Raw genomic sequence first — 16,991 nt, 5'->3', positions numbered from 1 at the left:
GCGAGCTAAACGGATGCTCCAGGCTTTTCACTCTCCCCTTCTGCCTCTGCCAGCCCTCAGAGCTACGTGAGACAAATTAATGAAAAAACAACAACACGTTTTTCCAAACGGCAGCTTTTCAGATCGTTTTATCTCCATAGCAACCTTTTTTTTTGGTTGCCCGTGGGTAACTTTTATAAGAATCTGCAAAAGTAAATTTTTGACTATTGTGGCCCCGCCCACATTCCTGATATGTTCATGTTGAATGTTCATCCAGGTTGAGCCAATGATTCATGTTATAAATGTACATGTACTATTCCAATTAAAAATCTGTGAGCAATAAATGAAAATTATAAATGGTGGTCTCCTACCGAGGTCAAAGGTCAACAAAACTTGGCCACAAAAATGGTCACCAAGCCGTAGGTCCTGTAGCTATCCCATAATAATTCTAAAACCTCTTTTGGATATCCCTGACACTTGTCTTTTGGTTTCATCAGTGGACTTAGAAATATATTTTGAGCTCCATAAAAGATTTTGACAGTTTTGCCCGCTGTGATGTCATCTTTTTTATTTTGGGGTAAGGGTGTCGTTTTATGTTTGGCTGTGTCCAACATTGATTTTCACCGGTTACTAGATGCGTGCAAATTTGCTCAAAGGCATAGGAAGACAGAAAACCTGTGAAAACCATCTGGTCCTTGCAGTCCAGGACTGCTGCAGGACTTAACCTGTTAGTTTAAGTAAATCCACAAATCCTGCTTAAAAATGACGTCACTTCAAGTTTGTGAGTTGTGGTTGATGTTTAAAGCTTAATTGTGACAGTTCTGAAGGCATAATTGAGGATCTAACCTGACTGACATGCAGATGATTCAGAAACAATGCTTGGCAATTCCCTTTTGCTCAACATACATGCATGCAGAATCTGTGTGATCGAAGTGAAACGTTGCTAATTTAAGTCTTTTATTTTTGTTTCCCAAACTGGTTGTGAGCAGTTACGGCTCAGAGAGAAACAAACCAAAAACTCAGAGGAGATCGTGTCATCAGAATATTTCCTTCCTCTCCAAAAACAGAAGTCTCTTTGCATAACTGTCCAACTGACTCAAACTGGTGACGTCCCCCCCCCCCCACATTTATACAAAAACAAAACCCACTGCAGTGTTTCCATGCATGGGTCTTCCTTTAAAGAACCAATCAGATTAAAATGGCGTTTTTTGATGTTCTTGGGATAGAGGACGCATAGAAAGAAAACTCCGCTTAAAATAGCATTTTTGTTGCACGGCTAATGCTAGCTTAGGGGCTGTAAGCTAGCAGGAGAGAGTGTAAACTCCACACCAACAGTCCCGGCAACAACTTAGTGATGACGAACTCATTCCTGATGAACTACTGCTGCATTGCAGAAACTATGTCCTACAAATGGCTGTTTGTTTGTTTTGTTCTTTCCTACCCTGAAGTGACACGACTCGATTTCTGAACGTCACACTGTGACGTAGATTGTGTCTGAATTCCTACCCTAACTTTTAAAAAACTATAAAGTTTTAAAAGCAATTCGGACTCCAGGCTAACTACCTTTTTCCTTTAAACGGCAGATATGATGTCATCAAATTCACAAAGTTAAAATCTAATTAATATATATTTAATATATATTTGCAATGATTATTTATGAGTTCACTGTCTTCTGAAGATAAAAATGTTGATGGTTTATCAAAAATATTACATTTAAATTCCTTTTTTTGGGTAAAAAATGTCCTGTCGCAATGCATTGTGGTCTATATTCACAGATCTAGTGAGCATCGATGCACTGGTTTTTCGCAGAGACTTCTGGGAAATTCGGACAGCAATACAAAATGGCGAACGCCCTATATAGTGCATGATATAGGGGTTAGCGAAGGAATTCGGACAGACCACAATGTGAAAACCGACTCGTGGATCGGGAGGAGCTGGTGATCAAAATCCCGCTTCGGGGTTTGTTTGTTTGTTTTTTGGTGAGGAATTAACTTTATAATACACTTAAAAAGCTAATACTGTTGATTTTGCATGATATCGACCCTGTAAAGTTGCAGCATGTTAGTAGAAGTGCTTTTCTCTGTTTGAAAGTTTAGTGCTGCTTCACCAACCTGAAAGTGGAGCTCTGGGTCAGGTTGAGGAGGTGCAGCAGGACCTCGTCCTGGGACAGAGACTTTTCTCCATCTCTCCACAGCAGCTTCCTGCCGCAGCTCCACTCGCTCAACACCTGCAGGACCTGAGGTGAGGAAGAGGATGAGGAAGAACCTAAGCTGCTGAACACCCTGAAGAGGACGGTCAGTACATCCTCTCAGAGCATGTTGTCATCAGCATATTCTTATCTTTCTGCTCACAGTCTAAATATGACTACACAGCCTCCACTTCTTATATGATTATATATTTACCCTTTTATGCATTAGACAGCAACGGATACAAGTTCCTTTCAAAATAGAATACATCCTGTGTCAATGAAGATCCTCCTGCTGCAGCAGATTTACTTGGTTTAAAAATGTAACAAAGTCAAATTGACTTTTTCTATCATTTTGAATCTGAATCCAATTAAAAAGACCTTTAGATGTAAATACAATATGTATACTGCAATAACCACTAGACACTGTTAAACAGGAGAAGATAAGAATATGTGCTTGAAACTTTTAACTTTGGTTAATTATCGGACATGTTCCAAATCTTAACATAAAAGATACAACTTAAAGGCCCGTTCACACCGGGACGAATTTCGCCGGCGATTTTCGCCGACGTTTAACGCCTCGTGACTAAACAAAGGGCCCCAACGAGAGTGTGCACACCGACGCGAAAAAACGCCAGGCGTTAAAGCGTCAAAAAAAAAAAACGCCTCGGGTTCGTTTTTTTTTTTCGACGCGTCGCGTCGAAATCTACTCGACCAATGAGAACGGCGCTTTTGCTCACGTGTCTGGAGCTTCTGAAGTTACAGTAAAACACAACTTGGGGGCGCTCAAACACAAAACTGCCTTTCTGAGCACACATACCAGCGAAGAAGATAGACGCCAAGTAGCGTCTACACAGCCGCGAAGCAATAATGACGGACATTCTAAAACATCCCCGAACCAAGCACCAGTTGGAGCTACTGGTGCTTGAAATATTCATGTTTTCTTTGTTTGATTCTGACAAGCGTGTAAATACTTGCTCTCTTCTTCTGAGTGAAAAGCGACTTTAAGAAGCGTAAAGTTGCGCAGCGCCACCTTGTGTACAGGAGTATTTCTGTTTTACATTAAGCGCCATCTAATGTCAGGGAATGAAATTGCATGTTCACTCCACTCATCGTCAGCGAAAATCGCCTGGGTGTGAACACAAAAAACGTGGCGAAAAACGCTGGCGAATAACGCCTGGCGAATATTCGTCCCGGTGTGTACGGGCCTTTTTAATTGCTTAAATCCAATTAAAATAAACTAAAAGAACCTGATTTCTTTTTCTTCAAAGCTAAAGAGCCACAATGGAGGGATAGAGGAGCTGCATGTGGCCCTGGAGCCTCAGGCTGCACACCCGTGGTTCACGGGGAAGTGAAAGAGGACAAAGTCGGTGTGAAAGTCTCAATATGTGTCAAACATAATGGTGTGGGAAATTTGTTCTCTGCGTTTATCCCATCCTCTGGGGGAGAGGTGAGCTGCAGACACAGCTGCGCCCGGGAACCGTTTGATGGTTTAACCCCCCAAATCCAACCCTTTAATGCTGAGTGTCAAGCATTGGCATTGGGTCCCATTTTTAAAGTCTTTGGTATGACTCGACCTGGATTTGAACTCTTAACCTTCCAGTCACAGGGTGGACACTCTACCACAAGGCCACTGAGCTGGTAGAAACAGTTTTTTTAAAGCAACACTAAAGTGATTTGGCTTCAGCCTCAGAAAGGAAAGGAAGTGTTGTCATTCTGGAACCTGAGCTGGCTTTTTCTGAGAATCTGCACGGTGGCGCAGTGGTTTGCACTCTCGCCTCAGAGTTAGAAGGTCTGAATCCCAGCTGGGACCTCCAGGGACTCCAGGTCCCTCTCACTGTCCAAAAACATGCTTCATAGATTGATTGATGATTCATGACTGTGCAGCCCTGCAACAGACTGGTGACATGTCCAGGGTTGTACCCCGCCTTTGTCCAACAGTGGGTGGGATAGGCTCTAGCAACCCTGTGACCCCGAGAGGGATTCAGTGGGTTAAGAAGATGGAGGGATGTTAGTCAGTGGTTCAAATCCCCAGGCTACATGATCATGAGACGTTTGGGAAGCACCTAACATTACATTGTCCCCTATTGTAAACATAATCTGCACGTCACTGTACAAAAGCATCTGCTAAATGCTTAGGATGTAAAAAAAAAAATTCAAACAAAAACTATTTACCTTTTTTCAATAGCATCAAAAATGTTGGAAACAAGAAAAAGAACATATTTTCAGAAAAGGTCCGTCACATTTACCGACTGCAAATCAGAATGTTTTCGAAACTAGGCTCGATGTTAGCGCTTAACGTCACCTTTCCTAAAGTCCCTCATTCTGCTGAAACCTGAGTCTGTCTCTAGATTGGAAATGGTCTCGTTATTCTTGTGGTCACAGCTCCTTCTTCTCTAGATGAGCTGCAAAACGCAGCAGTGGGCAGAGCAGCCGTCACGCCTGCGCTTCACTGTTTATCCACACGTCTGGCTGTTGGGTATTTGACTGCCTGCTCTATTCTCAGCCCGCCTGACCAGCTCTGCTGCTTCTGACTTTTACAGCCCGCTTTAATGAGCTCCCGTCCTGCGACGCACTCCGCTGCCCACATTCTCAAATATACAGAGTCATAGGAAAACATGCAGACTCAGGCTGCAGACCTTCATAGCTGTTACATGCAAATAAACATTGACGCCCACCCTGCACGAGAGGAGCAACACCCCCCTGCTCACTGGGTCACAACAGCCTCAGATCTCGCCATTTCTTGCAAGCAAATAACAGCATGCTGGGTAAATACAATTTGACCAATGAATGTAAACAAAGCTGAATGAGTCAGAAAACGTCCTAAATTACATGTTGATTGCAAAGAAAACACCTTAGAAATGGACCTTCATGTGAAGGTTACAGGTGCAGAAGGTCATGCTGAGCTCTTCAGAAACCTGAACCCGGACGTGGAGGGGAACCTTCAGATGAAAAGTAGTTAGAGCTTCACCTGGAGCCGACCGCAATCAGAGAGCGATTGGTTTGGGGAGTCAGAGGGGAAGTCCTTCAACAAATAGAACCCCAAAAAATAAAACCCACAGTGCTTTGGTTGGAAGTAGACGTAACCCTCTCCTGAAAGGAGAGCGTTTCCATCTGTTTAGGTAAAAGGCTTCTCTCCCAGAATGCTTGAGTGCAGGAAGGAAGGCCCTATGGTAACAGGTTAGATAGACGGGGGTATTCTTGGCTCTATCTGAGCCGCCAAATTAAAGAACCACTCAGATTAAAATGCCGTTTTTGGTGTTTTGAACATGTTCTTGTGGTATTATTCTGTAAAGAAATTAAGCTTAAAACAACATTTCTGAGTATTAATTCAAATTGTTGGGAATCAGGAGTAGCTGAATTTCAAATTTTTGATCAATACTAACAAAACCAAATTGATGATTTTCAATCGTCGTCAAATCAGAGACTTTGGGAATATTTCAACCTTCGACGGCACAACACTGTAACGTGTCTGCTCCTATAAATATTTGGGTACTGGACAGTGAACTTACCTTTGGTTTTCATACTAACACAATAGCAGCTAAGGTTACCGGTAAATCAAGAATTGGCTTTCTGTACCGAAATCCTCATTCAATCATTCTCCAAAGCATAATCTGCTAAAAATGACAGACCTACCTATCTTGAATTATGGTGACATAATCTACAGATCAGCTTCAAACACTCTCCTTCATAAATTGGATGTCATTTATCACTGCTGCTCCCTCTAATACCCGTCACTGCCATTTATATGATCATGTCAAATGGCTGTCGCTCCCCTCTCGCTGTTGCATTGGTATTATTTCATCTACAAGACTATCCCTCGTGCTGTCCTAGGCACTTTAACATTGGGAGTTGGGTCATCTAGACCCACTAGACAGTGCGCTAAACCTTTTTTCTTCAATGATTTGTGATCTTCACTGGTGTCCATGGATTACATGAAATCTTTCCACCTTTATCCACCTTTGTCATGGTAGGGACGGCACATCAATGTAAGGGTGGGGTCATCTAAGATAGCACAAGGGTTAATTGGTACAACTCCATATTCCCTTTGTTCCTTCCTTAATATTCCTACTAGTATGCATAGTTTGTGTTCCATTGACTATCTTACTATGGTTGTACCACCATGGGTCGCTCCTCATTCCTTTATTTGGCCCCCAATGACTGAACTGAGTTGCAGAAAACCTTGAACTTGCGTACCCTGGTCTCTTTAGTTGCCTTTAAGACATATTTAATGGATGTTGTTTGTGATGAATGCAGTTGTTTGTAAATGTTTTTATGGGTTTCCTTCTGTCATTTTCTGTAAACATCAATTAAGTGCCTCCTGTAAACTTTATTCATTGTAATTATTGATGTGTGAAGATGTCATGTTTTGCGCGTATGTGACCGATATTGGACTGTTTTTGTGTCGCTGCTGCAAACGTAGGCTGTCGTTGTAAATGACAAATTGTTCTCAATCGGTCTACCTGGATAAATAAAGGTTCAACACCATTAAAAATAAAGCTGTTGGAAAAGGATCTTATTTGTGAAGCCGGGGGGGCACAGTCTTCCTGCTCTGCTCCATTCTGATGCATCCACTTGCAGACAGATAGATCCATGTACATTGGTTTTTTTCCTCATCTGAGCTGCAATCTGGATCAGAACTGTATCACTGGACAGCTCCGGATTGCACCAGTAATGTTGGGTCGGGGATGTGAGGGGCTGTTAGCTGGCAAACAAAAGGATGATGGGAAGGGGGCAGGCTTACTTCACACCAACAGTCCCCCCCCCCCCCCCCCAACTCGGAGGGGAATTTCTAGTGAACTCCTAGTGCTTTGCAGAAACTATACCCTAGAAAATGACGGGCTTTTTGACTTTGCCCAAAAAATAGCCTAATCCTAATATTAAAGTCACCTAATAAATCCGCTATGAGCAGCGGAGAGGAAGGACGTGATCGATGTGTCACTCAGGCTCTTAAGACAAACATCTCCGTAGACCATAGAAGGTGGTGAAGGACATCACACCGACACGCCCATAAAACAAGCACAAGTACTTCAACAAACACAGAAAACAAATGTTGCTCCTATAACGCGTTTGTGTGCATATGTGTGGTCTCACCTTGGCCAGACACTGAGGGTGCTGCTCATGAAGAGCCAGGCTGGTCAGGTTAGACAGGGTGGTCTCATCAAGCCACAGCGGCCGTCCCTTGTCCTCCTCCTCCTCCTCCTCCTCCTTCAGCCTCCTCAGGATGCTCTCCGCTGCCAGCTCCCTCACCTCATATTGTGGGCATCTCAGCAGACGCTCCACGAGCTGAGGAGCCAGATGAGAGCTGTCCCACAAGTCAGGAAGCTCTATGCTGGCACTGAGCGCTGCCTGGGCCAGGCTCAGAAGGTACTGAACGCTGCCGGGTCCAACAACGTCACGGGGGGGATCAGAGGCGAGGAGTTCAGAGGCCAGCAGCACCGACAAGGTCTTCTGGCGGAGAGAGCTGACCTCTGAATCTGTGGGAGTGAGAATCGTGTTTTAACCCTCGTGCATGGAGGCACTTTGACATTGGGAGGTGGGTCATCTAGACCCACTAGACGGTGCTCTGAACCTTTTTTCTTCAATGATTTGTGATCTTAACTGGTGTCCATGGATTACATGAAATCCTCTTCACCTTTATCCACCTTTGTCATGGTGGGGACACCACGGCAATGTAAGGGTGGAGTCATTTTGACCCCATAAGATGGCACATGGGTTAAATAATGAACATCAGGAAACAATTCAAAATACAGAAGAATGACACAATTTTTCTATTTGTCCTGCTTTGATGTCCCACTTTTCTTTTTCATTAATCCCAAAAGCATGTAATAATTTCACCTTTTTTTAAATAAATGTTTCTAGTAGTTTCCTTTCATTGGATGAACTTAAATGCCCATTTGGGGATTTGAGCTGGACAAACTGCAGTGCTTTCTGAACACTGCAGTGTCTTCTCTGCTCATTTCTATGTGGACTTTTATAGGAAAGGCTGCGTCAGGGTCTGTTTGGAAATGCCCACAGCTGTGCCAGCCTGGCCACCTGGGAGCACACGCCCACTGCCAGCGACCGACACAAAGAAACACTCACATGTGCACACACATGTGCGCTCCCACCAGGAACCATCGCAAACCCGGGGCAGCTACAGAGCTGTTCTGGAGCTGCAGGTCCGCCGGAGGAGCTCCACCTGTGCTGTTCTAAACCGACAAAAGAGCGGGAGACGCTGCATTCCTGCACAGCTGGGCTGGGCCGCTGTGGAGATGAGCCAGGACAGCACAGAACCTGATCCTCAAAGGGGGGTCGGCGACAAAATCAGCATGGCTTAACGGTTGTAATGGAGGTTAAGGGCAAAGTAATGGGAGTAAAAGGGGGAAGATGACTGAGGGAGAACAGGAGCGTGTCAAAACAAAGCAGCTGGCTTTAACAGTATAGCATAGGGACGTGTGTGTATTTGTGTGTGCGTGTTAGAGGTTGTAGAAACAGCATGTTGCCATTAGCCTGTCACATGCTCACATTCAACTGTTTTTTTTATGGAGGTTTTAATGAGATGGAGTGGTGAAAAAAGAGGAAAAGCTTTTCTCTGTGAAAAAAAACAATGTTCAGTTTCCTTTAATGCTGTTCGCGCTTTAAAAATAGTTGTTGCTTTAAAACATTCTTTAAAGACCCACTCTGATAAAAATTCAGTAAGTGATGATGCCCGACGAGGTGTCATCATCAGAAGGGAATAGATGATGTAGAGACGTGAACCATCCGGTGCAAAGCAGAGTCCATTCATTTCTGACATCTGGAAGGACATTATCCTGACTATACCATGGTCACTTACAAAACAAATGATGCATTTTAATTCAATTCTTACCATTTGAACATTTGTCATGTCAAATTTTAATTGTTCACAAGACGCAGACTATTTGATACTTGATATGACTGATGTGACAAGTTGTCATGATAATGACTACAGAACCTGCAGGTCGCCCTGCTGCTGCTGGTGGATGAGGACCAACCAGTGGAGGAAAGTGGTAAACAGTATTTCCCTCGTTTATTGAAACATTTAGATAATAACTGTCGATAGGTGAAAGCCGTGAGGGAGAATGACATGTTTTAAAGAATGGCGTGTCCAGATGGTGAAGCAATAGTTTGTTTCAAAGAAAAAAAGTCCAGAAGTAGTTTCCTAGATTGCTTTCATTAAAGAAATATCCACCATTTACTCTGATTAAATGTGTACCAATAAACAAACCTCTTTTTCATTAATTATTAATCAAATTAATAAAAACTTTTGTTGCAAGTTTCCGTTGTTCCGGTTACCAAGTAGCGTTTAGGCCAGCACAGTTATGTAGATCATTCAGTCTGTCTGACCAGAACTTCTTTTTTTTGGAGTTTATTATCTCTTTTTAATGGACATCCAGCAGCCAATCAGAACTGACTACTCATCCCTGACCGTGACTTGAGCTATATTCACATCGGCTTTGGCAATGTGTGTGCAGGCGACCACTTTCAATGAAAAGTCTACATGCACATGCGTACATGTGTGCGTACGTTTTCATCTTCCGCGTTCAAAGCTCTGGGGTTCATGCATAACTCCGCACATTTTTTAGACTGTTTTCGGGTTCTGCGTACAAAACGCGCGGCCATAGAACGCGCATTGAAAGTTAAACCAGGCCAAACTTTGATCAATCAGGGACTTGGATATGGAAATGTCTTATGGATGGTGTCCCATTTGAAAATTGATCATGGAGGAGAAATTAATAACTGTGGTTTGTGACACCAAGTCTTTCTTATATCAGAATAAAGCTCTAAATGAAAAAGATTTGTGAGATTTGCTTTGACATTCCACGCTTCGCTTCTTCCAACTGTAGGTGGTGGACATGCGCTAATAAATAGTAAAAAAGAAGAAAAAGAAGCCCCTACCTGCTTGCTCAGTGTGAAAACCATGGGCTAAGTAAGGGTTAATGGCCGACGAAGTATGAATTATCAGAAATTACCGCACGGCGTGGAAGCCTGAACCGTCCGACGCGGAGTGGAGGACGGTCGCTTCCGTGAAGCAATCGTTTTTAGTCCATAATTCTTGTTATATATCTGACTATTCGTTCCGTGGTGTGGTCCGTTTTCACAGTAACGTGACAACGCGCCACACTACCACTGCAGTCAAGATTCGGCGATATAAAGGGATTTCTATGCTGATCATCATGATGGGTTCAATAAAGCATCAGTTCAGAGAGAAAGTTCACCTCTCACCGCTTGTTTTTGTCCTGGAAATGAAGCAAAAGGTTGTTTTAAATAAGCCAGCACAGTGATACAGAACAATTAAGCTATGTGACCGGAACTTCTTTTTCAGGTGTGCGGTTATCACTGTGCGATATCACTTTTTAATGCACACCCAGCAGCCAATCAGAATCGAGTATTCACCCGGACCATGGAATAAACGCACATTCAAGAACACACGTCACATGCCCGGTGTGAATGTAGCATCATCGATCATAGGAGAATTTGGCACATAACGGTACCTAGTTGTCCTGAGTCAGTAACTGTGAGTGTCAGCCACATGGAAAAGAAGATGGTTCAGCTTCACAAAGAGACGAAAGATGAATGAGAAAACTGCAGACCATCACAGCTACTTTTGAGCAGGAACACCCAAACTGTTGCACTCCCTTTCTGGAACCGAACCACCAGAAGACTTAAGAACACAGAGAATACAGTGGAGTCAAACATCTATCATGGTCTGCGGTTATGCTGACTTCCCCTTTGCTTCTATGTGGAACTTAGGAATTGAAGGAGCCTGCCATAACCTGGTGGCATTAATATTCCTGAGCACACGCCCAATTGTAGAAAAGACGTCTGCATTGATGCAGTCTAAACGTTGGAACTCCCAAGAAAACGACAAAAACACCACCAAACGTTTGGCACAATGCAACACGCCTTCCAACTGAGTTTGTCAGCTGTGAGTGAGATGGTCTTTCCTGTGCAGAGGTGGCTTATCCAGCGAAGGTCAAATATTTAAACTACATGTAGCCACAACATCTGGACTGAATAAACCTGAGACACTTTTTTGTGGTTTTAGGGAGGATGGCAGCCATCACCAGCTGAGTTTGCATGGAGGGCAGCGGGTCAGCACCATGCCACACAAACTCCTTCACAAGTACCACACAGAGGCTCATTTTCAAACATGTGCCTGAGAAACAGACAGATCCAGCCTGTTCTCCAAGGCTCAAACACATATGAAAGTATGTGCGAGCATGAAGTAAAATAAATTAAAAGCTGCGCCACAAGAACCAGAAGGACGCGTGCTGCGCCTTTATTAGCGCGGCTCTCGACCCAATAAAAGCTGAGACACTTTACTGTGTGGAGCTAGAAGCGGGGAAACCACGTGCTCTCACACGCAAACATGCAGCTGGATTTCCCATCAGCCTCCAAAAGAAGAAAAACAAATGCCATCCATGTGACAGAGCTTTAAAGTTTGTTCAACAAATACTCAAAGCCTTTCCTGCGTGCAATCCATGCGCTTGCATGATGCCCTGGGAGAAATCTGCTATCATATATGTACAGCCAATCCTTCCATGACTGCACAGAAGGGTGCATTGTTGACAATTCTCAAGGTTTAAACTGGATTTGGCAAATTTGATATGAGTGCTGTCATTATAGGCTCAGGCTCTCCAATACAACAAAACTTTGTATATTCATGCCTTTACTTCTAACTTGAAAAGATGCAGAATAGGCAAGTTGTAACAAAAAATATAATAATACATCACTCTACTTTATGTAAAGTGTACTTTATAATGCTTTACTTACTAGAATGAGATCAGTTATCCATCAGGTTAATACACTTAGAAAGGCTGCAGATTTTGAAATGGAACTCATGACATAAAGTACAAACAAACATTTGATGGCAGTGTTTCCAGATCAAACATGAATTCTCCAAATCCATAAAACACGTGTGGACTGAATCGGTGAACTCCCATGAACCTTCGATCAAGCACCTCATGTAAGATGTACAGTTGATCTGCTGTTCCATGACTAGAATCAAAACCACACTGATTGATAGGCTTGAGTATTGTTGCATTCTCCTCTCCATTTCCTGTACCCTGGAGTAGACTTTTCCCAGGAGGCCTAGTATTGTGATCCCCTTATAGTTGGAGCACACCCTCCAGCCCTTCTTCTTGAAATGAGGGACCACCACGCTTGTCTGTCAGTCCAGAGGCATTGCTCCTAATTACCAGGTAAAGTCTCAAAGGTGTGTCACTCAAAATACACCCACACTCTACAACTTACCAAGACTCAAGATACTCAAGACGGACCTCACCAGATGCCCTGCCACCAGGGAGCTTTTTGATTACCTCTGTGACCTCAGGTTAGGTGAGTCTGACCCTCCTCTGCTTCATCAGCAGGATTGTTGCCAAGATTAAGAAGATCCTCAAAGTGGTCCTTCCATCTCCTTTACCACGTCCTCACTTGAGGTTAACAAATGATCATTTGCACAAAATACAGTATTGACAGAGAACAACTTCCCCCTCCTGAGATGCCAATTAGTTTGCTAGATTTTCTTTGAAGCTAGAATAACATTCTTCTCCACAGCCTCCCTAAATTTCCCCCAAGACCCAAAATGTTGCCTCTCAAAGAACTGTCTGCACTTGATGCTGGTAAAAATGCCCAAACCTTTAGCTGCTTTGGAGGAATTCCAAGCCTGCCAGACTTAATAGGTCTCATTCTTCAGGGTTATAGCATCCCTTATTTCAGCTCCAACAACGACCTCGACTGAATGACTGACCTGACAATTGAAGTGAAAAACATTGTCAAATGTTGGTGTCATTAACTAAATCTCTCAAGCATCCCTTGATACCCGATTAAAATTCTACCGGATGTGGTAGTTACAGAAATTTCTGATCATGGGCTCTTTTTCTCTGCAAGCAAATCCAACTTACTACCAGCTAGGAAACAGTTGAAATCTCTGCCCATCTCTTCACCTGAATATCCATGACGGAAGGTGAGATGACACAACTACAAAGTCGATCATAGATTTCATAACTAGGTTGTCTACATGGTCTTTCTTAAAGGCAATGTCACACAGCCACTACGTATTGTGCACATTCTCCACATATAAAATATTGGTCTTTCGTGCTACAAGCATGATATACGTAATTCATGAAGGTTTCTTGCATTTGTTATTCGTTGATGTGCGCAGATGTCCGTCAAGTGTTTCGTTTGACGGGTCTTTACGCAAATTTGACTTTCAGCTGTTCAAAATTTTGGTCAGTTAATAATTACGCAGTTTACACATATTTTACGTGGTTTATGCGAATGAGGCATTATTACATAAATATTATGCAATTGTGCATGTTTTTTGCAAGACACAAAAAATTTGTGGCTTTCCACGACTGTTCCATGACCGTTCCACTGATGTTTAACAGCCTTTTCACACATGTACCACCGATGTATAACTTTCATATCGTGTTTTGTGTAATTTACACACGAATCACTAATGAACTGCATATACACAGTGCAATAATCACACTCGGTTCATGTTCTATTGATTTATGTGTTCTTTGCATGGTTTATTTGTAATTATTCTGTGGTTTCAACTTGGTTCTTTTGTGATACATTTGAGAAAATTTCCTGTAAAGACCCTTCATTTTGTCACTTTTTCCACATATATTCACATTTAACCAGTGTACATCCGTGCAATATGCACAAAATGTACATAGTGGCTGATTGACACAGCCTTAAGGACAAACTGTGAAAACAACTTTATGACCACTTTCCAGGGATCAAGAGGTTTACTGGGATTGGTCCATTTTCTTCTATGTGTATTTTTCCTCATCTCGGTCAGGTAATACTGGACCCCAGTGAGCAACTTTTGGAACTGGCTGATTTTTTGTGTGCTAGTTTGCTCTGCTTTAGTCTTTATTTTCCTTTGGAGACTGTCATGATATGACATTCATTAACGCTCCACTGCACTTTTAAAACATTGAAGTGGCATTAAAAAACTGGGGAAACACTTAGTGTCTGCTGTTTCCTTTATAGGGAAAACAGAATAGTGAATTTGTGTAAAGATTATTTTTCTGTGGTTTCCATTTGTGAATTTCGGCTTAAGAACATCCTAAACTAACATATTTGTTAGCCAACAATCACGTCATTCAAAAACTAATCAATTGGGTTAAGAGCATATAATACATGATTGTTTTTTATAACACAAACCTTTAAATCTATATAAAATATGTCAATTTGAGTGCTGTTTCCAAATGTTAGGATTTTAGGTCGAGCCCCTTCGATGTGTCGGCTGGAAACCAGAAACCGCTTGTTTGGTCCCATTGTACAGTAAACTTGGGTTTTATCTACTTTACATTTTCCACTATATGATCCAAATGAAAAAAACAAACAAACTCTGAATTAGCAGAATGTTTTCTGAAGCAATTAAAAAAACGTGAAGGTAGACCGTTATTTTCACTGCTCTCCTGCTCATCAAAAGACTTGATGACCACAGTCGGCACCGTCCCATTATAACCCAAAGTCTGTTTAAAAATCCTATTGTAAATATTCTGAAAGACATCGACTCTGCAGATCAAAGTTCCAGAACAAGCACACTCTGTTTCACCATAACAAAACACATCTCATCTGGCTCCACCATCATCTGCTGGCACACTAATAGAAAGACATTCAAATCCAGCAAACTTGCTTGCACTTTTGTGGGCTTTTTTCCCCCTCGCTCTCTTCCTCTTTCAAACCCAGCTTTTCAGCTCTGTGTGGCTGGAAAGAAAAGAAAACGTAGGCTGGCAGAGGTGGAGAAAAGGATGGAGGGAGGGAGTTTTTTTAATTGAGTCTGTGTGGATCAAAGTGGCGGGGCAGCGCACAAAGACCAGTGTTCAGCCCGGAGGAGCTGGCTGCTGAAGGCAATGTTCCTACTTACTGTAGGGTGCCAGTTAGAAACGGAAAAAAAAGGAAAATACTGAAAAAGAGGATTGTTCTCTTCCTCCGCCCTTGTGCCAGGCACTCCTGGGATCCTGCAGTTTCTTTACTTTACAAACCTGTGGCTTTTTCAACTTGGTGTCTGATTTGTCTGTGCAACGCAAACATATACAAAAGACGAGGAACTCAAAGAAATGAAATGATGAATAAAGGAAAGAGAAAGCAGCTCCACCACAGAGCCTCTGACTGATGAGGCTCAAGACAGACTTATGATAATAATAGAGGCATTAGAGGGCTGCCAGCCAGAGGGTGCATACTTTGTTATGTAAGGAGCAGCGCCAGGCCAGGCCCTCCATCTACATGCTTGCTTGAAGAATTCCTAAATAATTCCACCGTCAGGACGGCCATGTGTGCAGCACATGGTCAGCCAAGAACGCCAGAGCCCGCCCTCTTCTCCAAGCAACACTCCTCTATAAACTGGGTCAGAGGCACAATCCCGCCATCTGTCAGACGATACGCCCGCTTTTGGTTTCACATACCATCACCACAGAGACCCCTGAAGATCTGTGCACACACACTCTACACAAACACCGAGGGGGGGAGGTGGTCCCTTTGAACCGCCAGAGACCAAAAGCCAACCTTCTGTCAACAGTAAATCTAAACAGAAAGTGCAGCGGCGCACGGACGGGGCCGTCTGCTCCGATGAAAAAGGGTCCAGAGTGAAAGTCAGAGAGCGGTTGCTGCCAGCCAACTGTGCCGCAAGAAGAGCTGACAGTTTGGACTGCAGCCACCAGAACCAACGGGAAGTCATGTTCTAAACCAGACAAAGATGAAAAGATGATTTAGTCAGCACTTTCCTCACACAATATTAAAGAGCCATCTGGGTCGATTTGTTACTGACCACAACCCAGTAGGAGCCACAACGTCCATTTAGAAAAATAAGACTGATTTGGATCTATGTTAATGTTACTATTAAGAAAAAACTAAACTATTGTATTTTGCATAATTAAAATGTAAACATAAAGAGAAAATAGTCTTTTTTTCAAAATATGAAATAGTTTAGAACTTTTGACAGAGGTTCACATGACTTCCTTTCAAAGTAAAAGACTTCCTGTGTCACACAGGATCATCTTATTACAGCAACTGAAGTGGCAGGTAGAGGTATGTCAGCAGTGATTTAAAAAAAAGGTTTATTTTACAATTTGTCGTACATCTCCAAAAATTCAAAATATTAGAGGAAAATAAGTGACCCTTACTGTTTTGCTTTAAACCAGAAGGAAAACTCAAAATCCTTGAATTTGTTCAAGAAAGAAAATCTGTTTTATAGTCCAGTTTGCCTTAAGTATGAATCCTGGTTGAGCTTACTGGCCTCTAACTGCTTTTCTGTGGTGAACAGTCTGTCAAAATAGTTCAACTCCAAGGCCGAATCACTTGATGGATTGTTGGACAACTATGTGTTCAATGGTCAGGAGCCTTGCAGAGTGATACATTTTTACTTTACAGTTATTAAAATTAAAACCTTTTATGTTTCATCAACCAAAGAGCCCAACTAGAGGGTTAAAAGAGCTGCATGTGGCTCCAGAGGCTCAGCTTGCAGAACCCGGGTCTGGTAGTTGTAACTGTTCCATCCTGGAAACCTGGACTGTCTTAAAATGATGAGAAATGAGACTCAACAGACACCATGAGACAATGGACACCAGCTGAACCCCATCACGCTATTGGCCTTCGTACCCCAACAGACGGGTGTCCAACACAAGTAAGAGCTCGGATATTTGAACACCGTCTGTTTTAATCACACCGTTCGTCAGAGTGAAAACAACCTTATGACCACTTTCCATGGATCATTGTTGACTACATCAGTGTTTTTCAACCAGTGTGCCGCGGCACACTAGTGTGCTGTGGGAGATGTTCAAGTGCGCTGTGGGAAATTGCCCTCATT

General features: G+C 42.8%; 1 protein-coding gene across 2 annotated transcripts in view; it reads right to left on the bottom strand.

The window, feature by feature from the left end:
* thada (THADA armadillo repeat containing) overlaps positions 1-16,991 on the bottom strand; it is a 125,150-nt gene that overhangs the window by 23,492 nt on the left and 84,667 nt on the right. For both annotated transcript variants that reach the window (XM_078931674.1, XM_023963169.2), the window contains exons 32-33: positions 7,259-7,641; positions 2,091-2,215 (exon numbers count right to left, since the gene is read on the bottom strand). In XM_078931674.1, coding sequence (XP_078787800.1) covers positions 2,091-2,215; positions 7,259-7,641 — 508 coding nt within the window. The remainder of the gene's footprint in view (positions 1-2,090; positions 2,216-7,258; positions 7,642-16,991) is intronic.

The sequence above is a fragment of the Oryzias latipes genome, chromosome 15 (assembly GCF_053564925.1).
Source record: "Oryzias latipes strain Hd-rR chromosome 15, Olatipes_Hd-rR_3.1".
Lineage (NCBI taxonomy): Eukaryota > Metazoa > Chordata > Actinopteri > Beloniformes > Adrianichthyidae > Oryzias > Oryzias latipes.
The sequence above is the reverse complement of the archived record's forward strand: the minus strand, read 5'-3'. Positions and strand labels throughout refer to the sequence as shown.